The 23,250-nt window shown below is 37.5% G+C and overlaps 1 protein-coding gene across 2 annotated transcripts in view; it reads right to left on the reverse strand.

Annotated features, from left to right (window-relative positions):
- The window catches only part of LOC124639811 (eukaryotic translation initiation factor 4E transporter-like), a 42,326-nt gene that overhangs the window by 15,269 nt on the left and 3,807 nt on the right, over positions 1 to 23,250 (reverse strand). For both annotated transcript variants that reach the window (XM_047177293.1, XM_047177292.1), the window contains exons 2-14: positions 14,286 to 14,463; positions 13,606 to 13,684; positions 13,045 to 13,306; positions 12,385 to 12,544; positions 8,938 to 9,030; positions 8,323 to 8,391; positions 7,806 to 7,914; positions 7,248 to 7,352; positions 6,672 to 6,785; positions 6,115 to 6,226; positions 5,487 to 5,624; positions 4,566 to 4,732; positions 2,204 to 2,293 (exon numbers count right to left, since the gene is read on the reverse strand). In XM_047177293.1, the coding sequence (XP_047033249.1) occupies positions 2,204 to 2,293; positions 4,566 to 4,732; positions 5,487 to 5,624; positions 6,115 to 6,226; positions 6,672 to 6,785; positions 7,248 to 7,352; positions 7,806 to 7,914; positions 8,323 to 8,391; positions 8,938 to 9,030; positions 12,385 to 12,544; positions 13,045 to 13,306; positions 13,606 to 13,684; positions 14,286 to 14,463 (1,676 nt within the window). The remainder of the gene's footprint in view (positions 1 to 2,203; positions 2,294 to 4,565; positions 4,733 to 5,486; positions 5,625 to 6,114; positions 6,227 to 6,671; positions 6,786 to 7,247; positions 7,353 to 7,805; positions 7,915 to 8,322; positions 8,392 to 8,937; positions 9,031 to 12,384; positions 12,545 to 13,044; positions 13,307 to 13,605; positions 13,685 to 14,285; positions 14,464 to 23,250) is intronic.

Consider the following 23,250-nt stretch of genomic DNA (forward strand, 5'->3'; position numbering starts at 1 on the left):
CTTACACAACAACGAAAAAATAACTTAAAAAAAGTTACTACTTGTTGCTTAGCAGTACTTAATCAGGTACTTTTGTGTCGCAGGCTCAAAAAATTTCGCGCTCGCTTCGCTCGCGCAGTATTATACAAACATTGCGTTGTTAACTTCATAAGTCAAATCCACGCTGTCTAACCTTTTATAAGTCAAATGTAGCAAAAAAAATATTTATGGAGTCCTCAAAAACCAAAAAGTTTGCGCTTCCTAAAAAGCGCTTTTTAAAACTTATTAACTTTTTGTGTACATTAATCTGTCTCGACTTTCATAACTTAAACCTGGCCAACAGTTTGAGCCTACGATGATTTGGACACTTTTTTTTAAAGTCAGTTGGTGAAATAAACATAAGTAGGTAGGTAGACGGGGCGGCATTTTTCAGTTTTTGCCCCGCCTAAGAAAAATTGAAGATCCGGAGCTGAGTAGGCAATACAATAGTTAACTAAATATTCTTGATATTACTTTTTATTTAAAAACTCGGTTTAAAAAAAGGCTATCTTAAAATAAGCGTAACTTTGTTTTCCTACTTAAATATTAATAAATTGTAAGAAGCAACCCTAAGCACGGCCACGGCACGGTTGCGGTCATTGAACTGTGCGCTATCGCATTGGAATAACAATCAAGCGCTCGAGCTTTTAAGGTTCATTTTATAACGCAGCTAGGAATTTGTAGGTATACTTCGGCCGTTCAGAGAATGCGTTCCTGACACCTATCAGTTAGTCACGACTAGTGATGGGCACAACATAACACTGAGTTCGTTACCGTTCCTTCAAAATGAACCGCCGCATTATTTTAAGATTATTTTCGTTTTAAATTGGCGGAATCATTTGTTTTATATTTTAGTTATTTAAGTGGAAACCAAAAAAAGGTAATATTCATATAATAAAATTGTTTTATTTATTCTTTGTTACAAGTACATTGAATTGAATGTGCGAACAGAATATTAATCAGACTCCGATTTGCTTGAGGAGGTGGTGTCTTCATCATCATCTTCGCCTACATGTATAATTATATTATTATCAATAACAGAATCAATCCTGATATCTCGGTCTAACAAAAGCCGGGTAATCAAATAAAAACAGATCGAACACTTGAAAAACGTGGTCTATGCGCACGAAACGACAACGGACGACTGTTTTAGCGTCACAAAATGGCGGCCCATAACGCCATTTGGGGTTACCATTTTTAATCTAAGTATAAAAATGCGGTTTGGTCATAGTTTTATTTTTATTTTTCATAAAAGTTATAATTAAGTCTTATAGTCCATTATTTTCCAATTCTTAAAAAGAAAATCAAAACGTATTATTTTATATTATAACTGTATAAGAACAGATTACGATACTTGCCTGTTATTTTTAGCACAGCACTACAAAATATAAACCGCTGACATAACCTTGTAATAGCGCAGTATAGATTTAGAAAAATATTGTTTACCAAGTTATTTGACACTCAGTTTGGCACAAAATTATAACATTCATTGATTATTGATATAATAATGTTGTTTTAATGCTCCTCAATTGTTAAAACGGTAAACAACCAGCAAAAATATTTTTATCGTAACTGCAACGCCATTGCAAAGTTACGTCGTCAGTTCAATCGCGACGTGTCAGGAACGCATTCTCTGAATGGCCGAACTATAGTTGGGGAACTTGTAGGTGCTTATAACAGTAGGTATGGACATTTTTGTATGGAGTGATTTATCTGTTACGTAGTAACTATTATATAATCTGTGCCTAAGTACACAAGTATTGCCACCTAGGTAAAAGGTGCCACAACATAAGTATAATGGCGTCTACCGCCGATTTCGGCCACGACGGCTGTTCTCATACAAGGAGATTAGCCATCTGCGCAGGACATATTATAGTGCACGAGCATTTGCGCAGACACAGGTGCACTCTATTCCCTCACTCTCTGCGCCCGATGGGACGGCAATCCGACACCACCGGAGAGAGATCAGGCGCAGGACCGACATTAACGTGCTCTCCGATGCACGGGTGAATCAAACACCAACTTCCAGACTACGGGCTGCTTTGTGAAAGTTTAAGAAAACCCACAAAGCGATTTCGGCCCGACCCGGGAATTGAACCCGAGACCTCTGGCACAGTAGCCGCGCTTGCAACTACTAGACCAACGAGACTGTGACAGTAACAGTGACAAATACATGATAACATACCTGCATCAAGCTCAAGTTCTGTGGCTGCGGCTGCGGCCGCGGCGGGTCGGCCGCCGCCGTCACCGCGTGCCCGCCCGACACCTGCGCCAACTGAGCCACCAAACATCTTAGCATTACTACACCATACAAAAACTATACACTAAAGATACTATAATGGCGTCCACGGCCGATTTCGGCCACGGCGGCTGTTCTCATTTACGGCGATCAGCCAGCTGCACAGGACATATTATAGTGCACGAGCATTTGCGCAGACACAGGTGCACTCACTATTTCTTCACTCTCATAGCCCGATGGGACGGCAATCCGACACGACCGGAAAGAGATCATAGACTACTACTACAGTTTGATAGATCGTTACAGTTAACAATATAGGGTTTGAGTGCAGAAAACTACCACTCTAGAGGCCCTTGTGGCCACTCTATGTAACAAATGATCTATTTTGCAAAAGATTTTCATTAGATTTATGATTTATAATCAAGAAATAACACATTCAGTTGCTCCTTGTAAAGCACAGGTACTCAGCTGAATCTGGTTAGACTGGAAGCCGACCCCAACATATTTGGGAAAAACTCGAAAAATGATGATGAAATAACCAATTTTAAAGGTGAGGAAAGCAGCACATAATTTACTCGCACATAAAAAAAAAAAAACTGATGTCTTTTATTTTTTCACTAAAATCTCTCAATTGCCGACCCACTTACTATTCAATATCTAAGATAAAAGCATAACCTTCTTAGCAATCGAATAAAAATATACATATATTTTTTTTTGTAAATGAGCTTTTTTTTTATTTGTGTCAACATGTATTAAACTTAGTTTTTTTTAAAAAGTCTAATTTATGGCAACTTTTTTTTTATTTTTAAATAGTGTATAGATTGAAATTAACGAAAATTAAGTTGGAACGCCAAAAATATAGCTAGAATAATAAATATCCGAATACATAATGGAAAAAGCTACGTGATCACTTCCAGAATGTGACTCTATTGAGTATGATATTAACAAAAAACTACACAAAATATTATTAATATTTTTATTACTAATTTAAGAAAACAATCTTGTCAAAAGGAAAAAACACAATACACGACAATTCTTGGAACGTTTTATAACGTTTTAAATATTTTTTTGTTTCAAATAGAAAACAGGGACAGTCACGCAACTGAACGTCTGAAAAGTATAAAGCTTCATCTACATGGACGCTATTATTATAATTATGTAATATTCCAGATCAACATTTAATAATAATCAAGAAATACTATATCTTTTCAATAATGGAACAAATAATAACAAAAAAATATTGTACCTCGTTTACATTAAGATTGTAAACATTAATAAAATAAAATTGATCCCCACAGAAAACTATTATTCTGAATTTCTGAAACAACATCACTGTTTCCATGTAAACTTAATTTTATAGGATCAGTCATGTTGTGACTTTGAGCTCAGCCCGTATGTGACCATAGATTTGGTCACAAAACGGAAGTCACATTTTCATACTTGCCGATTAAAAAAAAAAAAAATATTATTTGTAGTTCTTTTCCATTTGATGTCATTTTAAACAGTAACTTAAAGAAATGGCGGTTTCTAGAAATAAACAGCAATCCTAATATTTGGTTACGCTGTAGTAAAATTCAAACACAAATCTGAACATAAATTCCGTTCTTGTACGGAGCCAGCAACAAAACGTCTACGTTCCTCAAAATCCTTTTGACTTTAATAGTAAAGTAAAGTAAAAAAAAGTAGTATGTCTAAGTAGTGCCTGTTTCAAAGTCTTAGGACCCAAAAATTGTGGCTTAAGGTACTATAAAATGCGGTCACAATACTGAATGTTCAGGATGGATCAAAATTTCATCATCGTAGTTTTATACGTTTTTTTATGTAAATTAGCCAGAATATTACAAATGAATTGATGAATATTATTAAATGATGACATTTAGAAACTAAACCCCTTAAAAAAAGTATATCGTCCGTAGAAAAATCGCGAAATATTCTTGATCCAATCATACGAATTCAGCTGGGGACAAGCAAAAAAAGCCTACTCCTGTTTATTTAAATGCTGTTAAAACAAAATAATGAATAATTGGAACAGAAACTAATATAATAAATTAAAATTAAATGTATATTCTTTGGTCCAGTATCTTTAAAAACTCAAATGGTATATGGGTTTAACAATGAAATTAGGTCAAATCCGGGGGACAAGCAAAAAACGCACTTTACACAAATAAAAAAAAAAGCTCAAATCCGTCAAATGTCTGTCAAATGTTTTTTAGCTACATACTATTGACTAGATCATAGCCACTTATGTGCCAATTTCTACGAGAAAATAAATTACCAAAAACCGCCAATATAAAACAGTAACACTCACGAGACGTTTAAAAGCAGTGAGATCATGATCAGGTACGTTGTGGTGCTGATGCTGATGCATCGGCTGATGCTGCTGATGCGGCGGCTGATGCTGCGAGTGCTGCGGCCGCAGACGAGCTTCTAGCTCCTCTAAGCTGTGCACTTTGCCGCCGTGCACGTGGTTCACCTCTGGAAGATATATAGGAGTGTTAGTTACGGCCGATCATACATTGCTTGTATGGCTAACGTCAAAATTCTATCCCTAGTAAGCAAAATCAACAACAGATAGATAAAATATTAGAAACGGACGTTACTGTAAACAGTACAGATTTGTTACTTTTATTACCATTTTTTTTAAAGTTAATTATTAGTGTTCACATGTAATTTTTTGGTAACTCAATATATTCAAATGAGTAAACAAACTCAATAAAGATCCTTATTTATGGTGCTATAGAATACTATTTTTTTTGTTTTTATACATAAGTGGATGAAATAAATATTTTATTTATTTATTTAATTTTACATTTGTACTACAATTCCACGAAAAAAAGGTACATAATAAGTAGTAATCTCTCCATTTATTTTTATCTATCCGACCGAAATACATATGCTTTTATATACTTTATTATATTTATATTTTAGGTAGTGTAGTAAGGTAAGTAGATAGTATTAGTTGCAAATTGACTGTAATTTATTGAGGATACCACTAACGACCTAGGCTGTAATTCGTTATGTCAGTTATGTGTTTATGAAAATAAATAAATGATTTCGGCCCGAGCCATGGCGCCGCGAGCGGGCGCGCGTCACCGTTGGCAGCAGCGCGACTTTTTCAAGCTTTTTAAGCGATACTGGTATTTTGAGCTAAACTTGAAAATGATTTGACACTGAAAGTGCATCGCTGCCGGCCGCTGGCATTTCTGTGTGACTTGAGTGGCAATGTTACCGGGTCTGTGGTCGTGGTGCTGCGCGTTGGCCCGCAGCAGCAGGTCGAACAGCGTGGCGTGCGGCTGCGGCGAGATGGGCGCGAACACGTGCGTGTCCGGCTCCGCAGTCGGCGCCTCCGGCCGGGGGTTGTCCAGCTCTGTACGAGAGGGGTGTGCTTAATGTTATAGTAATAAAATAATTTGTTGACCATTATTAGTAATGGTAGAAGTAAATTCCCATAAATGTCTGTGCGACAGAAAAGTATCCTGAAATAATAAAAGCACCATATAAAACGTAACTTTTTTACTGTAGTCACTACCTATTTTCGAATTTTATGTTAATTTTTTAAACTGTTTTACAATGAGATAAAACACACATGTCATGTAAATAAAAAACACTGGAATCGCCAATTTACTGGTTTAAAATCCGACTAATACTAGCAAAATAACTCACATCTGATATCACACTTTCACACCAAAACCACTAAACCAAATCAAATAAAATTTAAAACACAGACAGTCTACAACCTGAAAAAGGCCATAGGCTACTATTTACCGAGCTACACATAATAATTCCCTCAGAACATTAGCAAAACTGCAAGAAACAGCCACTAAGCAAACTTCACACAACTAAGCAAGAATACTAACCGTCGACCATATTATGCAGCAGTCGCTCGTAATGCTTGGCATCGTTGGTGGGACTCTCGCGCCGGAACCAGCGGCTGAAGCGACTGCCGCCTTCAGACTCGCCGCCGCCGTTCTGAATGATAAAATATTGTTATTAGTTTGAATTAAATCATTTGACAGGAAGTTATTTAATTCGTTTTTGTGTCTAGCAACAACAATACTGCTCAAGAAAGAAATAAAATTTGATGGAACGTGTGTCAAATAGTTATAGTTGAACACGATTTGAATAAACACAATTTTTTTACTGAAATAAACCAGTAAAAAAAAGTTGCTGTACCATCTTAATAACAACATGTAGATGTTTAATTTGTAGGTCTTTATTTGTTGAATTTTTGACTGTGTTTAATCATTTGAGATGTAAGATTAATTTTATTTTGCTGTGCCTTACAGAGAGTTCACAATTTTTCTTTACTATTAGCCATAAAAAAATTTAATGCCTGTTCTATACATTGAGGATTGCAAATAAATCAGATAAATAAGGATATATTATACAATAATTATTTTGTAAGTTTACTTACGGTCAGCACGTCGGGAATGGAGTCGAACTTGAGGAACTCGTCCAGGTTGAACTCGGGCTGCTCGTTGTTCGCAGGAGGCTCCTCGGGCTTCGACTCCACGCCTGAATCCTTTTCCTATAGTAAAAAAGGCAGACATATAATCCTCTACTTTGTTACAGAAAAAAAATATAAGGTCAGAGAATAAAGGAATAGTAGCCTTTATTTTTAAACTTTATTAATATTAAAAATATATCTTTTTTATGTATCCTAATTTCAGGTACAATTTTAGTATTGCCATTTATCGAATTAAAAGGGGTTAAAAACCACTGGCGAAACTAGGTATTGTAAACAGAAAAAGAGCTACAGACGAAATAACAATAACTATTTCACAATATGATAAAAATGATATTGTTTTCAAAACAATTTCTTATCATTGATCTGTCGAAACCAAAAGGATAGGTATGTGTAAATTCGCAAATAGAAAAAATCTACGGTATGGTTATTACTGATATATTGAAGTCCCTTTAGTTCCCTATATTTCAAAGTCCATGTCAATACCCAAACATGCACATTAAATAAAGTATATAAAGTACATACACTGGTGGTGTTAGCGGAGTCGTTGTTGGTCTGCGCGAGCGGCGACGACGTGTCCCGCCAGCGCTCGCCCGCCGGCGACCGCGACCCGCCGTTGTTGTTCCACTTCTGTTGTACAAACATACGTGTTATTAGTGAGGTAGCATTCAAATATAGTATAGGTTAGCTTGTTAAGCCACAGTGGCAATTTAACAGTAAATTGTACGAAGATATAGGGTGACTGGTAACTAGTGACCAATACTGAAAGACGTGATTCTACTCACGATTACAGATGACTTCCCCAAAGAAACTTTTTTTTTTAATTCTCATTAATTTAATCACACTAACAAAACAAGCAAAAACACAAAGTTTAAAACCGCTTTTATGTTATTGTGATAAAATAAAACTAATCGGAATAAAAAAGGTAAAGTTGTATGTAATCATGAGTAGAATCATTGTGTTCATCTATCGGTCACTAATTACCAGTCACCCTATACCTATGTATAGACATATTATCCCACGAAAAAGATGTGAAAATACTTGTGTGCGTAAATATAAAGTTAATAAAACATGTGTACAAACCTCAGTCTCCTTGCCGTTAGCATTGCCGTTCTTCTTGGGCGGGTCGCGAGGGTCGTCGAAACCGCGGAGCTCGATCGTTTCCAGTTGAGATGTGGGCCCTCCACTAAACCTGAGTGACGAAATATAATATTGTGTTAATAACTAATTTAGGATTGGGTTTAATGTGTCGCAGATATTTTTTAATACAAAATGTGGGCAGTAATATCTCAAACTCAAGGGTCTATTTCAATTGAATCCATTCTATAAAAGTAAGAAACCAATAATGATATTTTTTTGTATATTACTTCAAGCAGTGCTACTTCAAGCGTAGCATAGTGCTAATATGTCTAACCTAGTCAAAACTTTTTGCAAGATCGTGTATGCCAAACACACACAAATTTTATTCATATTGTCGAAAATTCTAAATTCATCTGAAAACCTATATCTAAATCGCTACTGAAAATTAAATTGAAAACCTGAACAATATGATGAAGCTGAAAATATACTTCATGAAATAGAAATTATAAGGGTGTCTCACCATTCGGGTTCGTCTTCCTTCTCAAGACGTCGTTGAGAGAAGCGACCACCAGATCTACGGTTGTCCTCTCTGCAAAGAAAAATATACTATAAAATCATTCAGTACTAAAGTGCGTATTTTTACCTATAAACATTAGAGACCACAAGCTCGTCACACTAATGAACCGGAAATCGAAACCAGGACTCTCTGTTCGGAAGTCTAGCATAGTGATCCTTACGTCAACCAGATAAAAATTATGTCATTTTCGAAAAAAAAAAGCGCTTTGTAGCTTCCTAGAAATTACTAATAACTCAATTTACTTGAACAGAAACAATCAATTGGAATAAATTGGAACAGCCTGTAAAAATCTCACGTTTGAATGCCATGGGCGAAGGCGTAGTTTTTCAAGGCCTTCCTATGCCTTTAAGCCTTAGGGCCTTATCACACTGGTAGAATGCGAGCGGCTGCGGGGTAGAGCGGGTCAGCAGCGAATATTTTTTTGTTGCGCAAGGAATACCCCGCAACCCCTCATGTTATAAGGCCTTTATACCATACCTATATAGCCATGTGTGTGATGACGTCAGTCTAAATTGTGATGTGGGGCGTGATAAAAATAATAACTCTGTTCCAACTTACCTATGTTGCATCTTCTCATTGATGAAGCGATCGTCCCGTTCCCTCTTGATGTCAGAGGAGTAGGAGTCTCTTCCGAACGAGCGCCGTTCGAACCTGAACAATACATACAAATTAATTAATATACTCATTAATTGTAGTGTACTGAAATCTTTACATAATAGGATATAGTTATTCATAAACAATATATTATTGTTACTTATATTATAAACTAGCTTTTGCCCGCGGCTTCGCTCCCGTCAACTGACTTCTCTACTTTACCCTATTTTTTTTTTCATAAGAACCTTCTCCTGACAATAACAAACACAACAAAAAAAGAATTAGCCAAATTGGTCCAGGCGTTGTTGAGTTATGCGCTTACCAACTCATTTTGCGATTCATTTTTATATTATAGATTCGGCTTTCACACCAAAACTACTAAAACGATTTCTATAAAATTTGATAAGTACACAGATAGTCTTGATCCTGGGAAAAGACATAAGGTACTTTCCCGGTTGTTTAAGATATGTGGGGAAAAAATAGTTTAGTTACAAAATCGAAGGTCTTTTGGCTTCTGTACTTTTCTCAAGTAGCGTCTTAAAATAAATAATAACAATTATGTACTTCATAAAAATGTAGGCAGTAACATACGAAGCACGCAAATTCTTAATACGCGCAACACCTGCAAACTGCCAAATTGTTCTAGGCCCGTTAACACTTTTTTTATTTAAAAATACTAGCAATTTCATACAATGTATGCTATGACTAATATTTATAGTTTTTCACTACAGCAGTTCAACAGCCAAGGGTAGAAGTTAGCTGTTGTACTATTGAAGAGACAATATCTGTATCCAATTAGCTTGATTGATTGGCAAGGTATTGGAACAGAAGTGGCCATCATACTTATTAATACTGTACACATGAAAGGTGATGATGATGTCCTACTAGCTGATTATCGGCCGCTTTGGCTGTAGGTACTCATATAAAGAGGCAGAACATAAAATATTATAGTGCACGAGCATTTGCGCAGATACAAGTACACTCACTATTCTTTCATGCCCGTTTTCACCAACAACCTCTTACCGTTTCCCTATCTAAATGCTACTTTTAATAAGGACCCCTCCCAATTTGACACCTACCTAAATTCATTTTCACCACACTTGTACATGGATCCCTTAAGTAAGTGACAGATTACTAGTTCTACAAACGATAATGCAAAGTCGATATTTTATCGATAAAATGATTTTTCTGTACTTCTTAAGAAATAAACGTCTATCGAGTATATATTACTAAAGCCTGTGAGTTTTTTTCTTGTGATGTTATTTTAATTTAACTTAAACTACATTACGCTATGTTTTATGCAATAAAACAATAAAGAGGTTTTCTATAGGTGAATTTTTACCTATGTCATTCGCGCGTTTGTCAAATTGACTGATGTGTATGTGTACATAGAGTGAGGTTAATTTTGGGTTTATTATTGTTGAATAGATATGTTTATTTTGGCAGAGAAGAGAAAACGAGGATAAACCTTTCTTACAGAAGAAAAAGACAAGCTAGGGAAATTGCTGACGTCTCATAGAGACACAATATTAAACAAAAAACGGATGGGACCACGAACGAAGCCAAAAACAAAGCTTGGATCCAGTCACAAATAGTTTTAATGCGACAGGAACCCTTTACAGGTAAATGTGAATAATATCTGTGTATAATAATATAGTGTATTAAGATATTGCCGTACAACTGTGTTCCTTGTTTTACTGTCGGCTTCATTGTATTTTTGTTCTCCATGAGTTGTATTTAAGTATGGGGTTAAAATTATATATTTATTTAGTTTCAGGTGGTGCGAGAAATTGGAAAGACGTGTAAAAACATGCTGCGCCCAGCCCACCTCAAATTGAATTGGTGCAGGAGGATGATGATAATATTTGGTACATCATATGAGGACTAATATTAAAATATTTGTTTACTATCTTTGTTTTATTATGTTCAATGTTAGCCTACTTCTTACCTCCAGAGGGTATCCCCTATCACCTAGGAGATAGGCTCCTCCATATTCACCATTTTCGAATCATTGGTATCTACTGCAGTTTTGGTATTTAAGGCCTATTCAAACCTGAGCGATATTCGCTGCCGCTGTGGGTAGAGGTAGATACCGCGCCGGTTTCGCTCAGGTATTTAGTATCAAGTATAGTTACCGGCACGGATATTGAGCTCTCGGCGGAAGAGTGGGGATCGCTTTGCGCACTGTACACAAGGCAATAAACCAATAAATGGCTTCTGCGCAGGTGAAGGTCAGGGCTCAATATCCGTGCCGATAACTATACCGCGGCTAGAGCGACCTGAGCGATATCCACTGCCACTGTGGGTAGAAGTACATACCGCGCGGCAGCAGTGGCATGCATCCCGGCCACCGCGAAACTACATCAGTGATTACCAGATTTGCATCTGTTATGGTCTGTATATTTATGGACATGCAGGACTTCCTATTTTTGAATAATTCAGCGACATCACGACCTAGCAAGTGCATTCATAGCAAGTATAGTTCGGCCATTCAGAGAATGCGTTCCTGACACGTCGCGATTGAACTGACGACGTAACTTTGCAATGGCGTTGCAGTTACGATAAAAATATTTTTGCTGGTTGTTTACCGTTTTAACAATTGAGGAGCATTAAAACAACATTATTATATCAATAATCAATGAATGTTATTACGTCGTCAGTTCAATCGCGACGTGTCAGGAACGCATTCTCTGAATGGCCGAACTATAATAACCTATAATCTTATAAAAAAGTCATGATCATCGTACTTTTTTCTTAGACATCTGCTCTTTCACGTAAGATAGGTACGTGGTCTTCTAATGATTATTATTTTACATATCCACAACCTCCACAGCTTCTAAACTTTCTAAAAGTTTACGTTTCATTTTTTTTTTGCTTTTTAAACATGGTATTTTTGGTGTTACATAACATATAAAGGTACATTTCACTATCCATCGCCAGAAACGGTTCAAAATATGTTTGTATTCTGTAATGATAATGATAGGGGTTGTTTAAGCAGGAATCAATCGGGCTCCCAAGTTTAAGTGAAATTTTTAGGTTAAAATTGACACCTAGGCTTTGGTGAAAATGAAATTCTTATTAAGTGTTCCGTAAATGCTCCCTAAATTTAGGTATTCGTTGGTGAAAACGGGCATCACTCTCATAGACTGATGTTACGACAATCCGACAACGGCGATTACTCGACATGGGGTATAGTTGCCCGGGTAACTCGGTTGAGGTTAGACAGGCAGTCGCTCCTGGAACTCAGCTGCATCCGGTTAGACTGGAAGCCGACCCCAACATAGTTGGAAAAAAGGCTCGGAAGCTGTAGATGAGGTTCCTTGACATACTTACATGTCGTTATTAGGCCGAGCAGGCCGCGAACCATGATGCGACTTGACTGATATATACTAAAGACTTTATTACACATACCTGTCGTTGTTAGGGCGAGCATGTTCGCGCTCGCGCTCGCGTTCGCGCTCGCGCTCGCGCGGCGGGCGGTAGGGCTCGGCGCCGCGGTACTCGCCCTCCTCCCACGCGCTGTTCGGCACGTCGCGGACCATGATACGACCCGAGCCGATGCGACGACCACCTGGGGACGAAAAGGTTATGTATATCAGTAAGTAAATATAAGTTATCAATAGAAACAATCATTTTGGAGAAAATAAATTGCAAAACTTGGTAGAATATGCAAAGTTTTAATTTTATATATTGCGAGTTCATGAAGTTAGGAAGACTGGAGTTTCCGTCTTGAGCAATCGAAGCTTAGGTCAGGCAGTAAGAATGAAACACGAATGCTAGTTTGATCTCTAGATTCAAATAGATGCTGCATTGAGAAGTTGTGGTCACAAACACACAGTTGTAGACACAAATTCAATTAAAGTCGTGGTTTCCATCAGAAAAAATGGTAAACGTAAGGACAGCTAAGTTTCTGATACTATCAGAACTTTATAACTAACCGGTGAAACTGGCGATATAATTGTTTCTATTAATTTTATTGGGAAAATGTAAATTAATATTTAGTATTTAATTGGTACATGTAACATGGGAAGAAATACCTGGATAAATGATCATTTCATTAAATTAAATTACCTTGCTCATTAGTCTTAGCAGGATGCGCCGGCTGCACGGGCGCCGGTGCCGCGGCCGGCAGAGGCGACTCGGGTCGGGTCCGCGCCAGGTGGGGCGGCGGCGCCACCGGCACCGCGGCGGCCGGAGCCCCGCAGCCAGAGGTGAAGCTGCGACGTTGCGGGGACAGCACGATGCCGCCGCCGCTCGGTTCGGACTCCTTGCGGACTCGTTCCCGGGGGTCGGCGGACCGACGCTCCCGGTCGCGGTCTCGGCCGTACACACCCTGTAAATAAGAAAGAAATACAGAATTTAGTGAGACTGACATTAAAGAAATGATATTTCATACCGTACACGTACCGTCCATGATATTTAGAAACCATAGGTATATTTATTTGTTCACCCTACAAATAATGTCTCATCTTATCAATTAGGATAATTTCTTGGGTAGGTAACTATAATTATAACAATACAGAAAAAACAGGCCTGTACATAAAAATAAAACCTTGTAAACAAAAATATCCTGATAATAATATTCATACTTCTTCACCAATAGTTTTTTATTAGTATTGTGGGTAAGTTTACCTTATGGTTCTCATTGGGTGCATCGCCTCTCGCGCCTCGGTCTTCCTCGTTGGGCGAATCGGAACGTCTCTTCAACACCCTAGATAAAAAAAATTAATAAATATTCAAGTATTAGGTAAGTCCTATGACCCAGATTGATATTTCTCCAAATCTTATTGCTATGATAGTGTGTTTCAGCTGCCATGAACGTCATTGACGGCCGTTGCAAATAGTCAGAAGCCAGAAAGTCAGACAAACTCGCATTGCCCCGGTATTGTATTCCAAAATTTTGTCTTTTACATACAACATAGTGAGGAAAAGACTAGGGCTAGATGAATAATTCTAAAAAAACACAGTCATTGGAATTGATAGCCTCCTTCTTTTGGAAAAACGGTTAAAAACATACTTAGTTTGTATGTACTTTCTAAGTATATCTTAGTTAGACATCAATGACTGTGTTTCGGATGGCACGTTAACCAGTAGGTCCCGGCTGTCATTGAACATCGTTGGCAGTCGTTATAGGTAATCAAGTCTGACAACCAGTCTAACCAAGGGGTAGTGGGTTGCCCAGGTTGAGGTCAGATAGGCAGTCACTCCTTGTAAAGCACTGCACACGAAGCTGCATCTGGTTAGACAGGAAGCCGGCACCAACACAGTTGGGAAAAGGCTCGGGGATGGGTTAAAAACATCAGTGAACTCACAGCGCCAGAGCCTCGCAGCCAGCGAACGCGTTCTCCAGGTTGCGTTTGACCAGCGGCGAGTTGCGAAGTCGCATGAGCTGGTCGCGCGAGTACTGGAGCGGCTTGCGCGCCGGACCCACCGCGAGGACTGCCGGGTCGCCGCCCCCGCCGCCGCCGCCCGACACGCCGTTGTCTTCACCTGAGAAGGAATATCATTAGTTTAGTAATTTATTAATTAAGCATTAATTAGGAGAAGGAAGGAAGGATGCTCTTAATCCTTCTCCGTGTGGGAGGAAGCCTGTGCCCAGCAGTGGGACGATAAGAAAGGCTGTAAATGTAATATACTCTACTTATATCGTTCTTAAATTACCACCAGAAGGATATCATAATGGAGAGTTTCGTATATGTGCTCTAACTGTTGAGGAGTTTCTTCATGAATACTTCTGGCTGCAGGATCAGGTTATTTTTATGGATACTTTAAAAAAGCTATATAATCTCGCCTTTGCACATGAACTTCAAATTTTTACGAAAACTTGTATCTAAGTCATCATCATCATCATCATCAATGAAAACTATCTCTCTATTACAAAAACAATACCTGTAATGTAACCACTAATGCTAGCGTGTTCATGTATACTAGGGTTTATTCGTGTCAATGTGTGCGTGCCTTTATGCTGCCCTAATGCCCTTATTATATCCCCCCCTGACAAGCAGCTGACCTTGAACGTTCTACGCAACATGCGGAATTATGTTATGCAGTAGGATATTAGTGACGATTTTAACCTTCTGCTGATTGATTTATGCAAACAAGATAACATTTATTTCAAAATCTGCTATTTATTATTTTAGTGATTTACTAATACAATAAGTGTATAATTTTGGTATGTGCGGGGAAATAAATATAATTTCTTATTTTGTTGCAGCATGCAATGTTTTATCCAACTGTACCTAAGTGTGGGATACCCTCGTTTTTTTGTCTTTGAGCCGATCGTCTACTCCAGTTCGACCCATCAACCTTCTAAAGTCAGTCATCTGCACACAAGCTCTGTAGTGAATTTTTCATTTGACTATCATGAAGACACTAGTAGGCAACTTCGGAGCGGCAAATTAATTTGACTAGACAAACACATGAATGAATGAGAAATTCGTTAAGCATGAATCATTCATGACCATGAGAGATCATTGACTGTTAACGTAAGCTTAGATAAATAAATAAACATCTTCTAACACGTGCAGAAAAACTACAGCTAAAGTTCAATGACCTATAGTGAATATATTTTGTTCTAGCATTGAGAAAAAAACACAACATTTGTGTAAATTCTTTGACGTAGATAGATACGTTTTGTAAGTAATGTGTTATTTAACAGGCGATATTATGTAAACATAAGAATCTAAAAAGTAGCCTATCTATGCAGAGCAACTGTAGCTTGAAAAGGTAGGTCATCATTTAAGTTGTAAAATCCAGTCAAAAAGAACAAACACTATTATCGTTATCTCTTGCGATTTGCAGCAGTCGGGTAACACTGCAAGATTGCGCGTTGCACCACTGTTTTATAAAACTAGCACCTGCCTGCGACATTCAATCACTATTTTTCATAAAGTCAACTTTAATGAAGGTCTATCTATACTCAATACTCAAGTATTTACATTCATTTCATATGTTATATTTTATAGTCTAGAAATATAAGGCCACTTTAGGGCACAGCTTAAAGAAGATGGAGAGTTCAACAGTAACTATGTAAGTTATATAGTTCATCATTGATAAAAATATGTTTAAGAATTCATTCCAACATAAGTACACAGGTCAACGCTTTTACGTAAATTACATGGGTATACACTAGCAAATACTAAATTTCAATGGCTAATAATGGATTACCGACTACTTTCACGGACCTATTTGCACTACGGGGGACGGATAGAAAATACGCTAGCCAGTGCCGCAACGTCAAAGTTCTGATAGTTGCCAAATGGCTACTTGAAGTCTGGCTTTTGAGAGGCAAAATTCAACAAAAATGCTGCACCTGATCTCCTATACCTACATAATTACTCATAGATATTATATCACATGAAAGCAGGTAAACCAAATTTGTGTGTGTAAAGACATATTGTATTATTATTCGGCAACTCGACCACCACTGAGCTCTCCTGAACTTACGCCTACAAAGACAGCATGCATGTACATTTACAGATAACAAGTATAGTTTACCCGCTTGCCAGGCACTCCCGCTCACCTTTATTAATGGGAACAAATATAATGACCGCCATAAAATGCTTTGATACCCTTAGTTTTGTAACCAGAAACATCTACTGAACACCAGAAAAATAAAGTCTAAAAATGTAATAGTACTTACCAGCTATTTTAGTCACGACTTCACTTTAAATTGTATTCGACCACCAAAGAAGATGGATCAAAATTGCCCCACGTCCTATAACAATGTGACGTATCTCAAAAAAAAGATAAAAATGTTTAGAAAAATATGGCATACTCTTTAATTCATTTTTTTACACCTTCATACGAAAAAAATGCTTTAAAAATTGTTCAGGCGCTGTTATGAAAACATCGTTCATAGGACTATTTATGGACTATTATTTTTTTTTTTTTTTTTTTGATAGGGTATACCTCACAGATGGTCCCATAATCATCAGGTCAGGATCTGATGATGGAAACCCTGAGAAATCCAGGACAACTTTTGAAAGTTGTAGGCATGCGCAGGATAAAAACTTGACTATAAGGTGTAGTCTTATAACAATATACAACAGCAAAGGTTTGGAGCTGACCTGATGATGGAGACGAAAGAAGGTCGAGGGAACTCGACAACCGAATATGTAAACTACCTCGTGTTTGGGCTCATATTATTTGTATTGAATAGACCTTTGCAACAGTGAAGGTTTGAAGCTGACTTGATGATGGAGACCAGAGAAGGGCGAGGGAACTGGACAACTGAATATGTGAACTGCCTCGTGTTTGGGCTCATATTATTCGTATTGATAAGAACATTCCACTTATGTGGATAGTGACCACTGTGCTTGTCACTGAAAAGCCAAAAATAAAAAAAAACTTTTTACAATAAAAAAACTTCCAAAAACACTGAAAAGCAAAAAAAACTCCAAACCTTCACTGTTGCAAAGGTCTATTCAATACAAATAATATGAGCCCAAACACGAGGTAGTTTACATATTCAGTTGTCGAGTTCCCTCGACCTTCTTTCGTCTCCATCAACAGGTCAGCTCCAAACCTTTACTGTTGCATATTGTTATAAGACATACTGCGCATGCCTACAACTTTCAAAAATTGCCCTGGATTTCTCAGGGTTTCCATCATCAGATCCTAACCTGATGATTATGGGACCACCTGTGAGGTATACCCTATCAAAACAAAAAATAATTTAATAAAATAGTGCATAAATAGTCCTATGAACGATGTTTTCATAACAGCGCCTGAACAATTTTTAAAGCATTTTTTTCGTATGAAGGTGTAAAAAAAATGAATTAGAGAGTATGCCATATTTTTTTAAACATTTTTATCTTTTTTTGAGATACGTCACATTGTTATAGGACGTGGGGCAATTTTGTATGAATTGTGATCCGTCTTCTTTAGTAAATGATCACCAACTCTTGACGACCAAATTAATGTATTATTTTTGCCTAAATAAGTCACTGTGATTGCCATAAAATGTAGGCTTATTACCAAATAAAGTATTATGATGCCATATTAAGTTATGTGTCCGGCTTGCAATGCATGCGTGAGTGTCAGTATGACGAGTGACAGGGGAAAATGGAAGAAAATGACAGATTGCGCCGACCCCAAGTAAAATTGGGAACAGGGCAGGAGAAAGAAGAAGAAGAATGTGTTTCTCAATACACTCCCTCGAAAACACACTCTTATTGCACTGTTTAGAGGCATGCAATAGACAATTTTCCACCCTAGTGCAGGAAAAGGGTCCCCATAATGTTATTACATTTATTGTATCAGGCCGAACTTATTTTTTTGGAGTCAGTTTACTTAAACTGGATAGCAAGATGTAAAAACTTTGATTATCATTTTATATTAAAACGCTGGTATAATTTTGATGATCATTTACTACTTTTGGGATAACAATGATTTATTTGGACTCATTTTGCTTAAATAGGATAGCAGAATTTGAAAACTTTGGTTATAATCTTACTTTAAAATGGTGGTTTAATTTTGGTGATCATTTACTATCTTTGGCTTACGCATGATTTATTTTGGAGTAATTTCACTTAAATAGGATAGCAAAGTGTTAAAACTTTGGTTATAGTTTTACATTAAAATGTGAGTTTCATTTTGGTGATCATTTACTATTTTTGTCTGCTATTTGTTACTATATCTGGTGATCAGTTAAACATAAGCCTTTATTAATTACATAATCAGAAACTGACAGATACACTAATTTAAATTTACATTGTAAGCCATAATTTCCTTACTCGCTCATTAAAATTTATAAGGCTCATTAGCATAAGTATATGGAAAAACTTGTACGAGCGTTAGTTTGTCTGCATAGACTCTGTGACTAACAGCCGTTTCCATATTCAATCTATATGTTAAGATGCTTACTAAAGATAGGAATTAATTGTATGGGGCTAATGTAAATCTATAGTAAGGATTATCTATAGTAAGCTAAAAACCACAGATAGATAGAATATTGAAACGGCCGTAAGTGTAACGTAATCGGGTTACAACGTCTACTAAGAATATATTTAGTGTAAGATGTTTTTGTCGCGTTCTATTTTACACCTGTGACAAAAGAAAATGAAAAACAGGTTTCTTTTTCAGTGCAGTCGTTTCGTGTATTCATGTCCGACCGAATAGTATTGGGCTTACATGTACCATATCATTAGGAATTGTAGCTTATTTAACTGTCGAAATGAAACGGTAAGATAGATACCCCTATACGATGGTCAGGGGACATCTGAAAATTAGGGCTGTACTTAGCACAGCATAATATACTGAGATGGATTCCTTGCCACACAGTTTTTTATTTTACTAAATAATCAAATAAATGGTTTAAGTACAGATGAAATCATGAAACAATTTTGAAACGCAATTTTTTTTTCGTACCACCCTCATTTTGAGACATCACGGTAAACAAAGTCTCTCAAATAGCTCGAACAATGTTGACCTTTAATTAAATATGAAAGTAAAACGCTTCAAGCTTGGGTAATCGCCAGTGAGCACCTGATAATATAACCCTGCGTACTCAAATAGACGACAACAATGCTCTATAATTAACTGTAACGAAAGATCTTTCACATTTCTCTGTACTATATTTGTTGTACGCAAATATATTTTCTTGTGCAATTATTCTGAGTGCAAAGCTTGCGACGGAAATATGAGTATGACTCAAGGTTATAATAATCTAGAAGATTTCAAGCTAATTAAATTTTAATTAGGTAGGACGCTTTCTGAAAACTGCGGTGGTTGACTGTCGTAAAGAAAGACATGGAAATCTGCGAACTCGAAGAGGAAGATGTCCAGGATAGAGCGAAGTGGAAGAAGAAGATACGGAAAGCGGACCCCGTCACAAGACGGGATAAACGCTAAGAAGAAGAATTTTTCTGAAAACGTGATATTTCTGATCCTCGCAGCGTTTTGGATACTTCATGGAACTGTAATCATACGTCTCATTTTATAGGTACATAATCAAGAAATATACTAAAATACCGGTAAAGTGCCAACAAAAAACGAAATTGTTGGCACCACGTGCTTTCGGCAGTTTCCGAGATAAACCCGAACGTACGACTGACAGACGCGAGAGAGAACTATTTGGTAAACATGTTGTGACGATATTGATTTTTCCAGAATGTACCATTCAACAAACGCGCAAATGTTTTATGGTCAAATTATGCATCGTGAAATCAATGCAGGTTTCATGTTAGGCGCCTGAAAATATTATGTCTGGAGAATGCAACAGTGGGTATCGCATTTGTTGGGAAAGGTTAAGATAAGAAAACCCAAACCCTCTATAGAAATATTGTATTCATGTATAGCTAAACCGGTCCTAGGTACATTTTTCAAATCTGTCCGCGTGGTAATTTATTACTCAAATAGTTATTTCCGAATAAATCATCAAACTTGAACATTCGCAATCAACTTTACCGAGCAAGATAATATGCAAGCAAAACAATGACTACATTAGTTTTTAAAAATACGATCATAATAATAAAAAATTTTGAAAAGCCGATAACGTGGTGTAACGTCGATTGAGTGCGTCAAGTCAATATGGCCGCGGTTATCGCATCGGCTAAATGACCGTCACTTTCACACGAGGGCGGGATGCGAGCATCCGACGACGCCACATCGCCATTCTAGATGCGACCAGCTAAATCGTATTACTTTATAGACTATCGGAAATCTATTTTATCCGTTTCATACTAAAATTGGTACCTACAAACATTTATCAATCTAGGGCAATTGCATTATAGACTTGCAATCAAAATTCGTAATAAGATGTAACTTACACCATGACACGCGTTTCACTCTGTTGCTGGGCGGTCCGGCTCGGACCTTCGGCGGCAGCTGAGCGGGAATCTTCCTCATGGCACTCTGATACTTGAGCAGAAACGCATGGACGGCGCACTGGGGTGGGGTCTTCGGCCTATCTAGCGCGGCTGCAGTTTTTCCAACTTGGGAACCTACAGTTTTCTTCGAACTACGTTTGGCAGCCCGGCTACCAGCCCTACGCCTCCTACGACGGCCCTTCTTCACAACTTCACCAACCGGTGGCAAAATTTCTATCTTCACCATATCAAAATGGTGTCTTAATACAAAATTAACCTAACTAAATTACGCGATATAAATAATTATATTAATTATTTTAAATATAGAATAATTTAACGCACTAAACAAGTATACATATAAATAAGTCTACAACTAAACGATAAAACTAGGTTTGTCAGAGAGACGGTTGCGCGGGACTCGGGGTCGTCTACGTAGACCGACGTAATATTTCCTACCGATGTAGAAGGAGAATATAGTCATAAATCGACAGCAGATCAACAGAGTACAGAAAAGCAGAAAATTTTCACCGAACTATCGCGGACAACGCGGAACGCACAAACACGTCTCAAAGACTGAATCGAATTCACGACCGTTGAGCACAAGAAGCATCAACCTACCCTCATATTTTTTTATAATTTTTGAGTGCATATTTCCATTTGTAAACCGCCTACCTTACATTATATTGATAAAAGGTGTTCTAGAACTTTTATATTTGTTTGAAATTGTGACGTCAAACGAACAAAGACGAGTAGACGCTGTCGTTGCTTGCAAAACAACATTCACAAAGTTGCCGCTTGGAGCGCTTCTACGATAGCCGTCCTATGATGTTGATGTGTTTTAACAAAACCTTTGGACCAATTTTCAATTAAAACTTGGTATTTTCGCTTGGGTCAAAATATCCTGCATAGCGACTGCAATGCGGTTTTGCTGATGTATTGTTCGGGAAACAATATGTAGTTCACGTAGGCCGAATTATAGCCGAAAACAAATGGGCTTAACATGCACAGTGATTCTGAGAATAACCAGACAATAATGATATTTCGATATGGCTTTTAAGTATAGGGTGAAATGTTTTGATCCGAAATGATTTCGTAACAAATTAAGATGTTATTCTTTTTACATTATAATATTACACACACAGTAACAGCTTGGGGAAACCCGCTGCACACGTATGTTTGAAGATAAGGTTTTACTCAACGCATATCTTTTGTAATCCTCATCTGTTTTATTTGATAATGCTAACTGTAGAACACATTTCGATACTGGGGAACTCAGTACGAGTAATTTAGAATTTTAATTCAATGAAAACTATCTCTACGATATATTAATTTGTTGATTCTATGCATTTCAAGTAACCTCTCTATAAAATAAAGCTGAACAAAGCAATATCAACATACTAGCCTTATTTCCTTGTAATCCTTGTATTTTTTTCAGGCTGAAATGCTTACGTAGAACTTTAGCCCACATTTTCACTTCACTTTTGTTTTAATCACAACTTAATGATTATCAAACATATTCTTTTTTTTTATTAACTTCAAAATAAATACTTTGAAAAACAATCAGCCATTTGAGTAAAAAAATAACTGGTCAGACGGCAATTTCACGCGTCTGCCTAAGTTGCAATACACAGTTGCACATATAGGGTTTTTGTGCAACGAGGGGCGATGCATGTTGACCTTGATACTCCCTGCTACAATCAACCCCTGCCTGCAATAAGGGTTGATCGAGGGCTCAAATTACGCAAGTGGATACGGGATTTATTTACTTGTGTTTCAGTCTTTAGGAGAAAAATTAATGGTTATTTGTATAAATTGTGGTACCCAAAAAAAATCGACTCTGCATTGTTTTAATAAATACTAGCTTCCGCCAGCGGCTTCGCCCGCGTAGTATGTTCATAAAAAGTAGCCTATGTGTTAATCCAGGGTATCACCTATCTACATACCAAATTCCAATAAAATCGGTCCAGCCGTTTTTGAGTGATTGAATAACAAACATACATCCATACATTCTCACAAACTTTCACATTTATAATATAAGTAGGATTTGTTTGAGATAAGTAACTTTTTCTTTAATGTATTATACCTAACTTATTATAACACACCCTTTGAAAATTTCGTCTACATGGCATATTACGGTCAAATACGTTGGTCTAGCTGTCGCAAGTGCGGCTGCTGACCACGAGGTCTCGGGTTCGATTCCCGAGTCGGGCGGAAATCGCTTTGTGGGTTTTAGAAGACTTTCACGAAGCAGCCCGGAGCCTGGAAGTTGGTGATTGATTCACCCGTGCATCGGAGAACACGTAAATGTCGGTCCTGCGCCTGATCTCTCTCCGGTCGTGTCGGATTGTCGTCCCATCGGGTTATGAGAGTGAAGGAATAGGGAGTGCACCTGTGTCTTCGCAAATGCTCGTGCACTATAATATGTCCTGCGCAGCTGGCTGATCTCCTTACATGAGAACAGCCGCCG

The sequence above is a fragment of the Helicoverpa zea genome, chromosome 19 (assembly GCF_022581195.2).
Source record: "Helicoverpa zea isolate HzStark_Cry1AcR chromosome 19, ilHelZeax1.1, whole genome shotgun sequence".
Taxonomy (NCBI): domain Eukaryota; kingdom Metazoa; phylum Arthropoda; class Insecta; order Lepidoptera; family Noctuidae; genus Helicoverpa; species Helicoverpa zea.